Below are 14771 nucleotides of genomic sequence, written 5' to 3' on the forward strand. Positions count from 1 at the left end.
AAGTGATGTTTCAATACCGAGGATGAGGGAATCAGTTTGACTGTATGAAGGAATATTGTTTATAAGCAATGATATATAGTCACCATATGATTCTTAGTGTTACCTTGTATCAGACATTAAAGTATATGAGTCTCTCTCTCTCTCTTTCTCTCTCTCTCTCTCTCTCTCTCTCTCTCTCTCTCTCTCTCTCTCTCTCTCTGAATGCCAAGAGAGGAGGGGTGTAGGTGGTGTGTATGAGCTGTAGCGTGGGTCTCGATATTTTAGTGTGTTGTATCTGAAAATAAGCACTCACTGCAAGTATATCAAAGTTCAATTATGAATGAAAGTTAATGGCAGGAAGTGAAGTACAGGAGGCATGGCTGTGAAGCCATGTGTAGTGTCAGACAAGCGAAATAAGAAACGAACCTATTAGCAAAAAATTGATATATAGGTATAATGAGACAATTATATACAATTATCATTAGAAATAAGTTGACAGTGGAGTTGTGGTGAGAAGTTAGGTAATCTTGCCTCACTTCCTCACTGTTGTTTTCCTTCAGTCTTAAGTCTTATGATTTATTAAGACTGAAGTGGTTATAAGGAGACTACCAGTAGATCAAATGACGCGAGACTGTAGGAAAAGGCAGATCATGGTGGAAGTGAAAGAACAAGATTGCTCTACTTGTGACCATGACTATACTGAATGTTCCAAATTCACAAATATTATGCAGTTTTTATTTCTTCAAGTTTTATTTCATGAAGGTCATTGTGATACTGACAGTCATTGATTACTCTACATGCATAATCTGTTTCACAATTTGATATGACTGGCTGGTCCTGAGTGTTGGTGAAATGTAGATATGAACAAGTAACATATTTGCAACAAAAAGTCTTAAGAAATCTTGTTGAGTTCATTTTTTGTAGGCACTACTGTAAAACTTACCATGAATGAGTCTTTGTATGCCCCCAGCCACTCAAGGTCCAGGTCCAAGTCTCGCTCCAAAAGACGCCGTGAGTCCACTTCTGACCTCAGGGACAAGGTGAGGGAGGTGGGGCAGGAGCAAGGGAAGTGACCAAAGGCTAGGTTACTCCTTATTTCCAGAAACCTTTTTTTGTGTTTATTTAGTTGTTGGATATTGTATCTCTTAGTGAAGGTGCCGCAGGGAGCATCCATTAATTTATCCACATGTTTCACACCAGGTAACCAGGAAGAGGTTGCTGGAAATTGCTCGTCGGAATGCGGTGTACCTGATGCAGAATGGATGTCTTCCCCCAAGTGTGGAGAAGGAACAGCTGGTCAAGATCAAGGCGGGAGGCAAGAGTGTTGACGAGCTCACAGGTAAACACTTCCATATAATACACTCATCTATATTCATAATTATCTACTGCCATTTTAAACATATCATATTTCCATCAGATTCTACCCAGATAAAGCTGAAGAGAATCATTGATAACAGAAAAAGGTGCCAATGTAAATATGTTGGTATCTGCAGATTGTCAAATTCTGTTTACTTTCAGATTTTTGCAAGCAGCTAGTAGCCAGTGGTAACTATAGTGATGTTGATGTGAGTGAGCCATCCATGAGTTCAGAGGAAGAGAACAGTTCAGAGAAGCCCTTCAGCAGTACTCGTCACCCCTTCAGTGTGCGGGACAGCAAGCCCATCTTGATGAATATTAGGGTAAGTTGATCCTTCCATCATTGTAGTGCACTAGAGAGATGTAGCATGACTGGTTTGCCTCCATAGTCTGTTAATTGAATTCTCATATTATTTACAACCATATCTTTGGTAGCTCTTGGCCTCTGTTTATATTTTGCAGCAGTTCCACTGTTTGCTGTGGTGTAGCCATTAACAAAATGTAACTTCCAGAATGCTCCAATGCTGCCAACCAAGACCAATGCAGAGAGACTGGCAGGTCAGGCCAAGCTTCGGGAGCAGTTTCCAGTGTCCAGTGGGTCACAACACCGCACCAAAGGTACTGACTGTCTCTCTGAGTAATGACAAATATTTATCTCTGTATTTTGAAGCAGCTCATGGGAACACTGTATCAACTTTTCTGTCATAAACCTCGAAGTGATGTATACTTTATGGGATTCATCATGGAGTAATAAGAAAAGAATGCCTATTTTTGAGAGAAGGATTGAGCAGACTGCCTACTCTTTGTTAATTTTGTTTTGTTTATCCTGAAGATGCTGCATGATGTTTCTCAGTGCCAGTGGTATCTAGCATGGATGTTCCATGGTTACATAATCATACTCTTTAGTGGTGATGATTGTGTAATCACCTTTTTATTATATATTGAATTCAAATTGATATTAAACTGAAAAAAAATATTAATTTGTCACAATTTTTTTAATAGGGATATAATTTACTTTTGAATGACAGTTACTTAGAACATTTTTGTTTCCCAATCACAAAGGCCAGTGTAATAACTTGGGAAAGTAATATGTACCTCACTAATTCTGTATGTCACATCAGTATCTGTATACCACATTGTACTGTACATGTCATGTCAGTTTCACATGAGAGGTGACTGTAGTGTGAAGGCCAGACTTCTTTATTTCTTGTTCCGTCAGTTCAGAGCTATGCTGGCCTGAGCTTCCTTCACGGGTCACATAGCTTCTGCATGTGTCAGTAAGCAATTGAAGGAGAAATGTAAGTGCTTTGAAGAGCTTGAATGTTAATTTTTACTTCTCTTAATATTCATTTATATTGTATAGAATCAATGCAAACAAATTATTTTATGTAATCATGTATGATTGATCACACAGTACAGTAATGTATTCCCACTTGATAATCATTTAAACAGTGATTAACTATCTCCATAATTGCTATGAAATATACACCTAGCATTGAGAATCAGTTTTTGTTATAGGTTCATAGTATTATAATAGGCATACATTTTTACTATTATTTAAGAGTATAATCATATTGATGTTTTTATTTGTGACTTACAATCATAAGTGCAATCATCGTGACTTCATGCCGCTGTGAGTCAGCCTAGGATGGTATGTCAGGATCACACAACTACACCTGTACATCAGGGCCACTTTTGTTTTTCCTCCACCACTTCATTATTAAAAAAAAAAATAAATAAATAAAAAAAAAAGAAGTTGTAATTCAGTCTGGAATGTACACACTCCCAGAAATATTGAGAGATATACACTGGTTCATGAATGTTATCAGTAGGTGGATTGGTAGATATTTTCAGTTGAAATTATATAATTGAAAAAAGAAGGAAATAAGAAATTAAATTGGAATGGTTATGAATTTTTGTATGTAATTATTTAAGAGTGGTGCCCTCAAAGAATTTGTGATTTTTTTTCAGTCATGATTTCTAAGGAGAGTAGAATCAAGAATTGTCAAGAACAGAGTAGATTGGAGATCATGGATAATATAAACTAATGAAGTATTTTATATTACAAGTATGTCTTTAATGGAAATATCTTAGAAATGTTACATTAGTTTTATAAATAGAAGCACACAAGCTTGAGAGTTCAAACTCTGTAAAATGTGATATTAGCAACAATGTAATGTTATTCTCATACAAGAATGTTTGCACTTGGCAGTGGTGAATGCAGAGCTGCTGTGGAAATCTAAATGTAACATGCCCCAAGAGGCTATGTGGGAAGTTTGGTCTCATTACTAGAACAGTTCAGGTGTGGGAAATGGGCTGGGTGTGTTATGATGTGGCAAGAGTAAACCAGTTCTGCTGTCATATACCATTGTATCATTCTAAAGATAATGTTCATCAGAGTTTGGTCACACAGAAGTAACCACTGGAGATGTCTTGAGTTGTCACAGGAAATAAGTTAATTTTGCATGGGGTTCAAACAGAATGATAACTAGGCAAAGCATAATGGGTTTTTATATCCTAACAGCTGTAATGTACTTTTTGAAGATTTTTAATGGCAGGAAAGAGAAAAACATCTGGTCCTCACAAATTGGTGAGGGAGGCTTTAATACTCAATGGCTCACCCAGTGATTGCCTCGCTCAACACTATAGTGTTAGGAATTTTATTACTTAGCTTGGTATTTTAGCTTGTGTCCACTAGCAATCCATATTCAGAAAAGCCATGTAAAATTAACAGAAGAAAATTGACATGGATTTAGGCATTCACAAAAAAATATATGTGAATTTTTAGCAAGGAGTGCTGAACTTGAGACCACATTGTCACCTTGGAAACTTGATATCTTTGTATAATTTTTTGCTAATTATTTTTCTAGTCAGAATTTATTGCATTTTTTATTTTTTTATTTAGATCTGTATAATAGCTTAGTCATGGAATGGTTGTGAATTGTCTCAAATTGATGTGGCCATGGTGGTAGATTAATAATACGAGTGAAAAGTTCTGATGTAAATTTTAGAGTATATATTGGATAGCATTGTAAATATGAGTAAGGATGAGCAAAGAATGTATGTCATCTCTTGGTTGCCTGTTGCTCATGCTGGTGATGTATAGGTGAATTTGAAAGGATTAACTTGATAAACCTGGCAAATAGTGATGTTAGAAAGAATCTTAATTTATTGTTGCTGCTCTCTGATCACTGAACATATAACTAATTGAGGGAAAAGTGTATCAAAGATCAAAACAGTAGACAATAGAAAAATAATTATGCATATTAGTATGGTAGATCGGAGAATGAATGCAGTTGTAAATATTCAGAAGCTGCTTGGGGAAGTAAACTGTTTTAGGTATCTAGAGTAGTATGTTGCTGTGGATGAGGAATAGATCTAGAAGTGAAAATGGGAAAAGTGTGAGAGAATTGAGTTGAACATTTATTTGTGTCATGTGGAGTTTATGTAAAATAGGCTGTGTGATGATGTTTAGCACTGCTTGTATTACATGGAGCTAAGACATGGAATACAGGTTTTGGAAAAAGTAGACATTAATGTCTGGATTCTTAAACAATGCCTCCTATCTTCAATGAAGGCTACACAGTGATGCAGCCTTTACGTTAGTCCTATTCTTAAATTTTGCCCTCCCTTCCGTCTTGAAATTAACGGAGGTGTTATATGGCAGGAATATTATCCTATATTCATACATTGATTTTTAATGCATTTAACAAAATAAACCATGAGTATAATTTGGTGGTGGTTGGCAGCAGTGTTTGCTTACTGTCACCTCAGCTGCCAGCCACGCTGTCCTGACCTGACCTGCCTTGACCAGTCCAGACCACGCTGCCTCACCGTTCCACCATAGGCAACACGGAAAATTTTACGAAGAGAACCATCCTATTACTGCTGCAGAGTGTGATTTATTAATAGACTTGGTGAGCCAGGAAAAGTGCCTCTAAATAAAAGCACATATGGCCATATAGTGGTCTTAACACAGGAGAGAATCGCCACCTCCAACTGTGCAGGCTATGGGAAGACTACAGTCCACCAGCTATCTACATAAATGGGTATTTATCAAGTGATAAAGACATACAACTGATCATAAGTTACGTAGAATTCTGATAGAAAACGTGGGAGATGGAGATGTGGTGAATGAAGCTGGCAACAGCAGTTGTTGACAGTAGTTATTACTTCCAGGGTTTGGTTCCAATCACAATTTTTGTAAAGTAGGCTATTTGAACGATAACCTATATATTTTTATGCTTCTAAAATCAATTAGTTCACAAAAAAACTAATAATAATAGGTATTTAGGCAAAATTTATGTGAAGGTAATGATGGTGACATGGGTCTTGGTTCATCTTCACGATGAAGGTAAATCCTGCCTGATCATTGCCTTCACGAGCTGCAGGAAGGTAGAGTTCATTCATAAGAATAATGATTTCTCCTGGACGGTATCGTTTAAGTGACGAAGGTGGAAGGTGGTGTTTAACAATCAACCTGTAAATGTATAGTGTAGATGAAGAATGAGGAAGTAATGATAAATGATGTTGAAAAGGGATTGATTTATTGAGCAGAGCAGCTCTAGAGTCTTATGATGGTTGGGGTTTTCAAAGAAGATGAAAGATAATTTTGTGAAGGAGTAGAACTGGACTAGGGAATAACCAAGGATGGGATGGATGGACAGTAAGAAGAGACTTAGATTTGAGAAAGTGTGAGGCATAGAAGGGGGTTGTGTATGATATATTTAAATGAAGAGTAGCTGTGAATGGATGAATGCGACTTGGTCATAGGATGATAAGAAGAGACCTTTAGATGCAAAAGAGAGATGTGTATGAAGCAAAGCGTAAAGAATAAATGAAGTGCACCTGTGAATGTCACTTGGTAAGAAGTTCATGCACATCTCATCCAATTCACTGGTAAGATCTGATGTGGGAAAAGAAGTGTGTCTGTTATGATGTAGCAGTGATGTGGTTGAGAAAACTAACCTGCTATATGCCTTTGTGATGAAAATGTAGAACTGTATGATTATCACTTTATTTATTTATTTTTTTTTATTTTTTTTATTTTTTTTTTTTTTCTCATCTGAAGTTAACATTTTTCTATGCCATCAAAATTGTTTCTCTCTCTCTCTCTCTCTATTTCTTGTACCAGATTAGAGCTTTCACACCATTTCTACCTGGCCTTAGTGTGGGATGACAGGTGTACACAAGTGCATTAGTTTTATAAGGAGAAAAATGGATAGATTAAGTGTTTTTGTTTGATGTATGAAAATTATTTGACAAAAGATAACAACATTTTAGATGTTTATGGATTTATGAATCACGTTACTGGACTGATTGGGAGGACTGTGGACTGCCTTGTGTTTATTGAATTTAGTTCTTTTTGAATACCACTGTGGAGAGGGGCAGTCAATAGTACAAATGAATGTCAAATCCAGGATCAGTATATAAATGAAAAAAGGAAACACGATGCCAAGAGATGTTTAGTAAGGGAATGTGTGTTGTAGTACTGTAGTGTGTTGATTGGATTGTAATTCAAAGTAAAGATTTTGTACATTGGTTGTTGATATATTGCAGTGTGCCTCCGTATACATACATCAGGTATCAAGTCTCATTCTGTTGTGGATAGTTTTGTGATCAGTGGCATAAAATGTGAGTAGTATTAAAAGTTTTGTATAAATCTGTCAGTCTTGCAATGTATGGATAGGAACTCTGTAAATCTTGTATTAGTTTTATTACTATTAAACCATGTTATTTTTTCCATTGTGTACAATATCCTTGTCTATGTTTTTAGTACTTCTATAATTTTATGCAAAGAAAGTTTACAAGATGAAAGGCTGAATCAGTGGAGGGTCATTTTAAGTTTTCATTTTGCTGTTCATTGGGAACTTTACAACAAATTAAGAATAACTTGTAATAAGAATCACATGACAATTATTCACTGTAATCATATTGTTTTAATGGTAAAAATTCTTGTAGCTGTGAAGAAGTCACATTAATGATTTTTTTTGCAAATACCACTTTTGTGACAATTCTATTGTTTTACTTAAAGAGATCCATGTGCATTAAAAGAAAAAAAAAACAGCAAAGAAATGTAGCCAGACTTGCTCTTACTGGTCAGTGAGCTAAAGCAATTCCTGAAATACATCAAAGGCAGAAAACATGTCAGTGGCAATGCTGTGAGAATGTGAGCAAATTGACAATGTAATGTTGAAAGGTAAAGAAAGTAACAACACAAGTGTAGCTGAAAACATCTCAAGATCTCTAATCTTAATTTGTGATTGCAGATTTCAAGAGGAAATCCTCCCTCTATTTGGTGCATCTACATTGTCTCTGTCATTCTTACAAAGTGAACTTTCACTTCATGCTAGATGCTTATGGCAATGTCAGATGAAACTTTCAAGAAAGTTCATCCTCAACTTGACAATGTGAAGCAGGACATGTTTCTTTCTTTTCTTTCCATTTGGATCAAATTGTATACTTCTCATTTGTTTCAACAACAGTGTGTATTTACTCTAAGCTTCCCATGTTGTGTCATGATGTGTTAGTCTGGAAGGATTCTTAATGATCTTTTGAATTAGGCATATGTTATAGACATTGTAAGAGTGTCAGTCTTTTGGATAGATAGGCATTTATAGGCAGAAAGTTAATCTTCCTCATATTTATAGAATATTGATTTTTATAATAAGTCTAGTTACTAGTACTGTTTGTTATATGGAAGGTGTATTTGTAGGCAGCAAGTGAATAAAGAAACTTTTTGTTCCAGAGAGCGAGTGGGTTCCTGTCACCCCAAAGGAAAAGAAGGAAGAGGACAAGGTGTTCACCAAGCCTGAAGCTCCGGTAAGGGAACCAGCAATCCCTTATGTTCTGCAAACTAATGGTTGTGGGAGATTACCACCATGTTACTTGTTGTGAATCACTTTTACTTTTGATCGATTGATTTATTTATTTAGGTTTTTTATTTTATTATTTTTATGTAGGAGGGGCATTGGCCAAGAACTACAACAAATTAAGGAATTTTTATATGCTTTTTTGTTGCACACTCAACTATGGCCATGCACTTTCCACACACCAGCATACATGTTAATAATTATACCATGATCTGTATAGGGAGCTGGGCACATGCTTGGTGGCTGTGCAGCGTGGTCCACACACTCCGAGCTGCACAACTCCCTTGATTTACTCTAACCCATATATTTCCACGCACCAGTACTCTCACATCACTTACTATTAGAACTGCCCACAACAACCACACTGTTGCTGCTGTTCTTGTCAAATTCCCTTATGTCTCCTGTTTCTTCTTCCTTTGTTTCATCTCTGTACAGTATCATTTCCTAATGCAGCTTTTTTGTGTGATGTTTTACTGTGCTCATTTATGTGTTTTTGCAGAGTGTTCCTGCTGGCCAGGCTGCTGCTGTCACATCAATAGTAATCCTGCCTTATAATGTGCAGTCTATCGTGTTGCCACATATCCATACTGTAGCTTGTGAAGGAATGATGGATGTAATGGCAGTTAACTGGTACATTTCTATTGCAGTCTGTGGACATATCTCAGATTGTTTCAACAAGACTCAGTGCCATGAGGAAACTCCAAGATAATCCAAATGACAGTGAGGCAATTAAGACCCTGAACAATGTGCAGAAAGAGGTAAGGCTACAACAATATACTGCTAGTGTACACTCATATATAAAAAATGGGAAAATAGAAAATTTATTCAAGACCTTTATTGCAAAATTTTGATGTGTTTGATGCTTGATGTTTGGTGTTAAATCTCTTTTTTTAAGTTTAGGACATTATCTTGGAAACTGCAGTATGTAGAAGAATAAAGAATGAGAAATATAGGAAAATTATAATTTCTGAGAACCATTGAGAAAGTGAAATGTGGAAAGTCAATAGAAATGGAAGGGATGACATTAAGGTTACTAATGAAAGGAGGGATTTATCTTTTCATGTCTAATTGAGATAAGTTTGCTGACATAGCGATGCTTCCATTAGTTATGTTAAGCTTTGCAACAGATCTCCATAAAATCAGGGTAAGAGTGCCTCCTCCTCCGTATATGAAGCCAAGGGTCTGAGGGAATGGTGTGAATGAATGTGAATGTGGTAGTTGTATACCCAGTCTTCTAGGAGACTGCCTTGGTTTATGTACATATATACATACATAAAGTAAGCTAGTTAATCACTTATACTCTAACATTTACTTGTCTGCAATCCCTTACCATTAGTCTTTTAATGTGCTGTATATAGTTTGCAATATCTAAGGATTGTTTTCCTTTTCAGATGCAGAACTGGGCACTCAGTAAGCAGGAGCCAGGTCAGTTTACAGGAACAACAGGCGTCAAGGTTCTGTCTCAAGAAGAACTGTCTTCAGGTCACCAGGCCTGGGCCAGGAAGGTAGGGATACCAAAGTGACTTTTTAGATTGCAAATAAATGGATTGTTGAGGGGCTGGAAGTTGTTCTGAGGTCTGAGCCATTGTTCATTGAAAGCTTGTCTAAATTGTTATGTCTTAACTTTTATTTTCTTCTTGTATATGAAATTTTCTTGCGTGATTCATGGGAACAAAAATGAAATTTTCTTGCGTGATTCATGGGAACAAAAAACTGAACATTCAGAATTCACTGGAATTTATATTTGTTTTGAAATTTTTATGTAGTTTTGGTTCCCATGAAGCACAATTGTTGTTTCATCTTCCTCCTCTTCATTTGTAAGTAGCAATATCCATGAGTAACTTTAGTAAGCACTCACTTTTAGTGTCAGTTTATGTTAGGTAAAAAGAGTTGTAGTTGCTGTTTTGAGGAGGGTTTCCCAGTGTGGGTTACAAGACAGCCTCCGAACCACGCCAGCCCCTAGACTTGTGTTCCAGGTGCCAACGGCTCCGTTTCTTCATGAGGTTGCTGAGAAGAGCGCTTCTGCCGTCATGAAGCCCTGCTGATATCAAGAGGAGACCACAAAACTATGAACACTACTAGGGACCAGGCTAGTGGTACACCATGTAGTGGCATGAATGTTAAAGAAATACTTCAGTGCAGGATTACCTTTGCGGTGTTGTGTAGTATTATATTTGCATTACTTTGCTGTTGTTACTTCTGAATAAAAAGCAAGTAATTCAGAACATATAGATGAAGCTCCTAGTATTTAAATATGCATACTAGGTTCACCATTTATCTTGGTTCCTAGTAGTGTCAAAGCTCCCACACTTAGAGGCAATCTCACGTCTTGGCAACATCACGCAGGATAGGGGCCAGTGGGACTGCTGGTACACTGACCCCTAGCCTGTCGTGAAAGGGTCTATAACAAGCTCTCATCCCACTGCTGATTAAGGCATCTTTTTAAGTACTAAAATCCAGTCTTAAAATTTAAATCATGCAACATCCTGAGCATGGACAATGTAGGACTGTGAAAAGTACATCCTAACAGGGAGAAGTCTAGCACGCACTCTCAGCTAGCCTCCCTTCGTGGGCCCCGTGAAGAGAGAGCTTGTTACAGATCCCTCCTTGTCGCCACTGCATCTCGTTAGTGCACCCGGGTTCTGGCGACTGACAACTTGGGAGCCTAAGATGTTGCCTGGCAGCGGCTGGGACGGGTGAGTGGGCCGGCGCAGTGGTGAGTCTCCAGGTACAAGTAGTGCTCTTGTAGCAAACAGTGATGTCTTGAGACTGTAACATTCTTGTGTCACTAGTTATGATCATTGACATGTATCTTGAGTGATATTTAAATTAATAACTTTGATTTCATAGTGGGAAAATTATACTGCTTATTCAGACTTGAGTGATGTAATTATGTCAAGAGTAGGCACTATAGATTTTTTTTCTCTTGTTTAAATCTTCAGTTCACAGGGATTTCTGTTATATCACATTCATTTGACAAAAATTACACAGCTAATATCTATAAATCTCCAGTAAAGTGACTGCTAAGACTGAGGAGGTCATTTGTCATATTTTAGTGTGGACAGACTAGAGTATGGTATGTTAAGACTAGCAAGAAACCTACCAGGACTCTTTTGTAGTGCCTGGGTGTCCATCAGAAGATGAGACTTAAGCCTGCTGCTAGACTCCTGCCATGTCTGGTTTTGTAATTTGTAGTGGCAGTAATTAACCAGGCACTTGTCATAAAGAGTTCTGGGTTTACACTTTAGATTACTGATATGCATTTGTTGTTGTTCCCCATAATCCCCTCAGGAACAGTTCAAAGAAGCTGCACCTGTGAGGCCTCATTTTGGATTGAAGATGCTGCAGAAGATGGGCTGGTCTCCTGGAGAGGGGCTGGGCAAGAACAAAGAAGGCACCACTGAACCTCTCCTCCTGGATGTCAAGATGGACAAAAAAGGTACTGTTCCCATGCTTTGTGATGTCATTACCTAACTTCTGCAAAATAGATATTATTACCACCATCATTTGTCAGGAGTTCTTATTTGAAAGAAGAATTAAAAATGGTACAACAAAATGTTGGTAACTCAAGTAAACACATTTTTTGGTGTATTGATGTCCATGAAGCTTTTGATAAAATATCTCACCCAGCAGTCAAATGGATAGGAAACAGTTATGACTGGTCTTCACTTATGGAGTTAGCTCTTATAATGTTAGTACAAATGCTGTGGAAATTAGTTTAAGTTGATCATGCATAGCCAGTGCAGGCTGGGCTGATATGTAAGTCCATGGCTTGTCTCCCTATCCATAGCAGGATGACTGATTAGTGCACTGTGATCTTGCCATGTAACCTAATTTTTATGTGTTGAAAATATTTTGAATCACCTTGGTAGTTAGCCTTGTCTCTAGGTGATTTTGAGAAATATTGTTAGGGAACAATTAGAACATCTAGGTGCTGTATTAAACCTTAGGAAAGTAGTGGAAACATATAAACATTATTTACATAAATTGCTCCATATCTTTAGTTGTATTGGCTGACACTCATATTGATTAGTAGGGCAGTATATTTGAGTAGTAGCTTTATTTGCTTCCACAATTTTCCGAAGGTGGAATGTTTTGATATTATTTTCCTTGGTGAGCATTGCATTATATCATGTCACACACAACCAAATGACTCTTTCAGGATTTCATGCACAAGAAGAAGTAACACCAAAGAAGCAGCCAATACCGCTTGTGAAGGATCTGTCTGGTGAGTGTTGGTGGTGTGGATGGTGAAGACCTTATTGTTTCATCAGCAGCATTTTTAAAGACAGGTTCATTTCTGCTTTGGCTGTTGTCACCGTTAGGACAGCTCACCACTCACTGCTAGGACAGCCCATCAGTCACTATTAAAACAGGTTACCAATCATATACTAAGGGAGTCCACCGTCACCGTCAGGACAGCTCACGAGTGCACGGTGAAGTGTGTGCAGATTGTTCATCAGGATCTTTGCTTGTGTTCTCTTTTAGGATCCTATCCATACATTTTAAGCGATGTCTGCCTGGTAGAAATTAGTCAATAGGCACCCAAGTACACACCACGGATGCATATTCTTTGGTACAAGTGCATAAACTTTTAAGAGAAATTATGGAAGTTCTTACAGCCTGAACTGTGGCTTGCACTCACCTGCTCTCCAGCCTGAGGTCTGGCTCACAATTTATGGATTGAAACATCTTCCAACTGACTTTAACCCTGGGGTGTTTTTATATGTGTCAACTAATGCAGTGCGAGCTGGTACAGATATACTGTAACTTTATTTCAAACTTGTCTAATATTTATTTTGATAGGACTTAAATAGTTATCTTTATTTATTTATTTATTTTTCTTTTTTTATATATATTCTGCTTTCTTTCTCTTAGTGGTATATACTGCATGTAGTCAGTATGTTTTTTACACAGCCAAGATTTCCCTTCCATGAGTGTAGGTACAACTGTCATTGTCTCCAAAGTCCACCTATTGAATCTCATCCCCATATCTTCTGTGATCATTACTACTGCAACCATGTCCACTTCAACTTCTTTCTTTCTTCAGGTAAACACCCAGTGTCAGCCCTGGTTGAGTTGTGTTCAAAGCGCAAGTGGTCACCACCTGACTTTGAAATGGTGTTCGATTGTGGACCAGACCACAAAAAGAATTTTCTAATGAAGGTAATGTGATTCTTTTCTGTGCTGAGTACTTGGTGGTTGTGAGGGATACACTGGGAAATGTGTAGCCTTTGGAGAGAGAGAGAGAGAGAGAGAGAGAGAGAGAGAGAGAGAGAGAGAGAGAGAGAGAGAGAGAGAGAGAGATCTATGATGCAGTCAAGAAATGAAATGAGAGAAAAAATCATTCCGTAAATAAACACAGCAGGTGAAGCAATGGTATTGAGTATGTATTGGTTTGGAAATAGGTGAAAAGAAATGTTTGTGCAGAAAGGAATCTGATAAAAGGCTTGATGTATTAATTGATTTAATGGTGTCTGATGGTGATGCTCACATAAAGGAGGTAAAGGAAGAAAGCCAAGTTGAAACATTGGATGAGTGTATAGAGTAATTTGAAAAAGGTGCAAATCTGGAGGATGTGCAATGTAGTGAGGGAGAGAAGTATAATAATACTATAGCTGTTGAATATTCTTATGGAGAGTTGTGGGGAGAGGATAAAAGATTAAGACTGAAAGTGGAATAAATGTTCTAGTGTTGGATTGAGGCTAAGTAAAAAAGTTTGAGCTTTTGGAGAGAATGAGAGAGAACTGAAGCTGAATGAAACTAGTGAGAAAGGAAGAGAAGAATAAGTGTACGGAAAGGAAGAACACATAGTTTTGTCTTTGTAATTCCTTCCTGGTTTCCAACTCCACAACACCTTGTGATGTAGTAGAGATAAACTGCACCTGACAAAATGCATTTCACTTATTGATTCTTGTGTAGAAAAAAAAATAAAAAATAAAATAAATAAATAAATAAATAAAAAATAAATAAATAACGATTAATGTTCCATTGGTTCACAACCTTTTAGGCGAATGAAATGAATTCAGGGTGGACCAAGAAGTCATTTGCTCAGAAATTATTGTTTAAAAAAATGCATACATATACATATGATGAAATTGCTGCGATAACAACTATGTGTACATACATCCATGTAAAGCAACACTATTTGCCTCACTTCAATTAACAGATCAAAAGTATATGATTTCTGCAATCAATTATCTATTGGAATTTTGTGGAATTATAATAGTGTGTGCTTGTTTTCATAATGTGTACAGTGGAATGTTGGCTAATGAATTTCTGAACAAATCAGTTTACAAACAAAAGTTTGCCATTGTAAATTTTTCGGTGAACAATTATCTGGTGTCTGGAAATGTATTGATCCATATTACATTATTCCTATGAGGAAAATAGTTTGTTTCCAGACATTTTTCCATTTCAAATGACATTTAGTAACAAATTATGTTCAAGAATTGAGCTTCCACTGTATTACTTTTTGTAGAACAGTGTTTATTGTGGTTGATTTTATTTACTGGAGTAAGTTGCTTTCTATTTCAGATCTATAAGAATTCAAATTATCATTTT

The 14771-nt window shown here is 37.0% G+C and overlaps 1 protein-coding gene across 12 annotated transcripts in view; it reads left to right on the forward strand.

The window, feature by feature from the left end:
* LOC123506942 (serine/arginine repetitive matrix protein 2-like) overlaps positions 1 to 14771 on the forward strand; it is an 84256-nt gene that overhangs the window by 29158 nt on the left and 40327 nt on the right. For all 12 annotated transcript variants that reach the window (XR_006675554.1, XM_045259371.1, XM_045259378.1 and 9 more), the window contains exons 6-15: positions 950 to 1019; positions 1180 to 1318; positions 1498 to 1658; positions 1848 to 1953; positions 8084 to 8157; positions 8855 to 8965; positions 9599 to 9712; positions 11499 to 11646; positions 12370 to 12435; positions 13258 to 13373. Coding sequence is in view for 11 of the 12 variants with exons in the window: in XM_045259371.1 (XP_045115306.1) it covers positions 950 to 1019; positions 1180 to 1318; positions 1498 to 1658; positions 1848 to 1953; positions 8084 to 8157; positions 8855 to 8965; positions 9599 to 9712; positions 11499 to 11646; positions 12370 to 12435; positions 13258 to 13373 (1105 nt within the window). In the remaining variant the exon portion in view is untranslated. The remainder of the gene's footprint in view (positions 1 to 949; positions 1020 to 1179; positions 1319 to 1497; positions 1659 to 1847; positions 1954 to 8083; positions 8158 to 8854; positions 8966 to 9598; positions 9713 to 11498; positions 11647 to 12369; positions 12436 to 13257; positions 13374 to 14771) is intronic.

The sequence above is a fragment of the Portunus trituberculatus genome, chromosome 21 (assembly GCF_017591435.1).
Source record: "Portunus trituberculatus isolate SZX2019 chromosome 21, ASM1759143v1, whole genome shotgun sequence".
NCBI lineage: Eukaryota > Metazoa > Arthropoda > Malacostraca > Decapoda > Portunidae > Portunus > Portunus trituberculatus.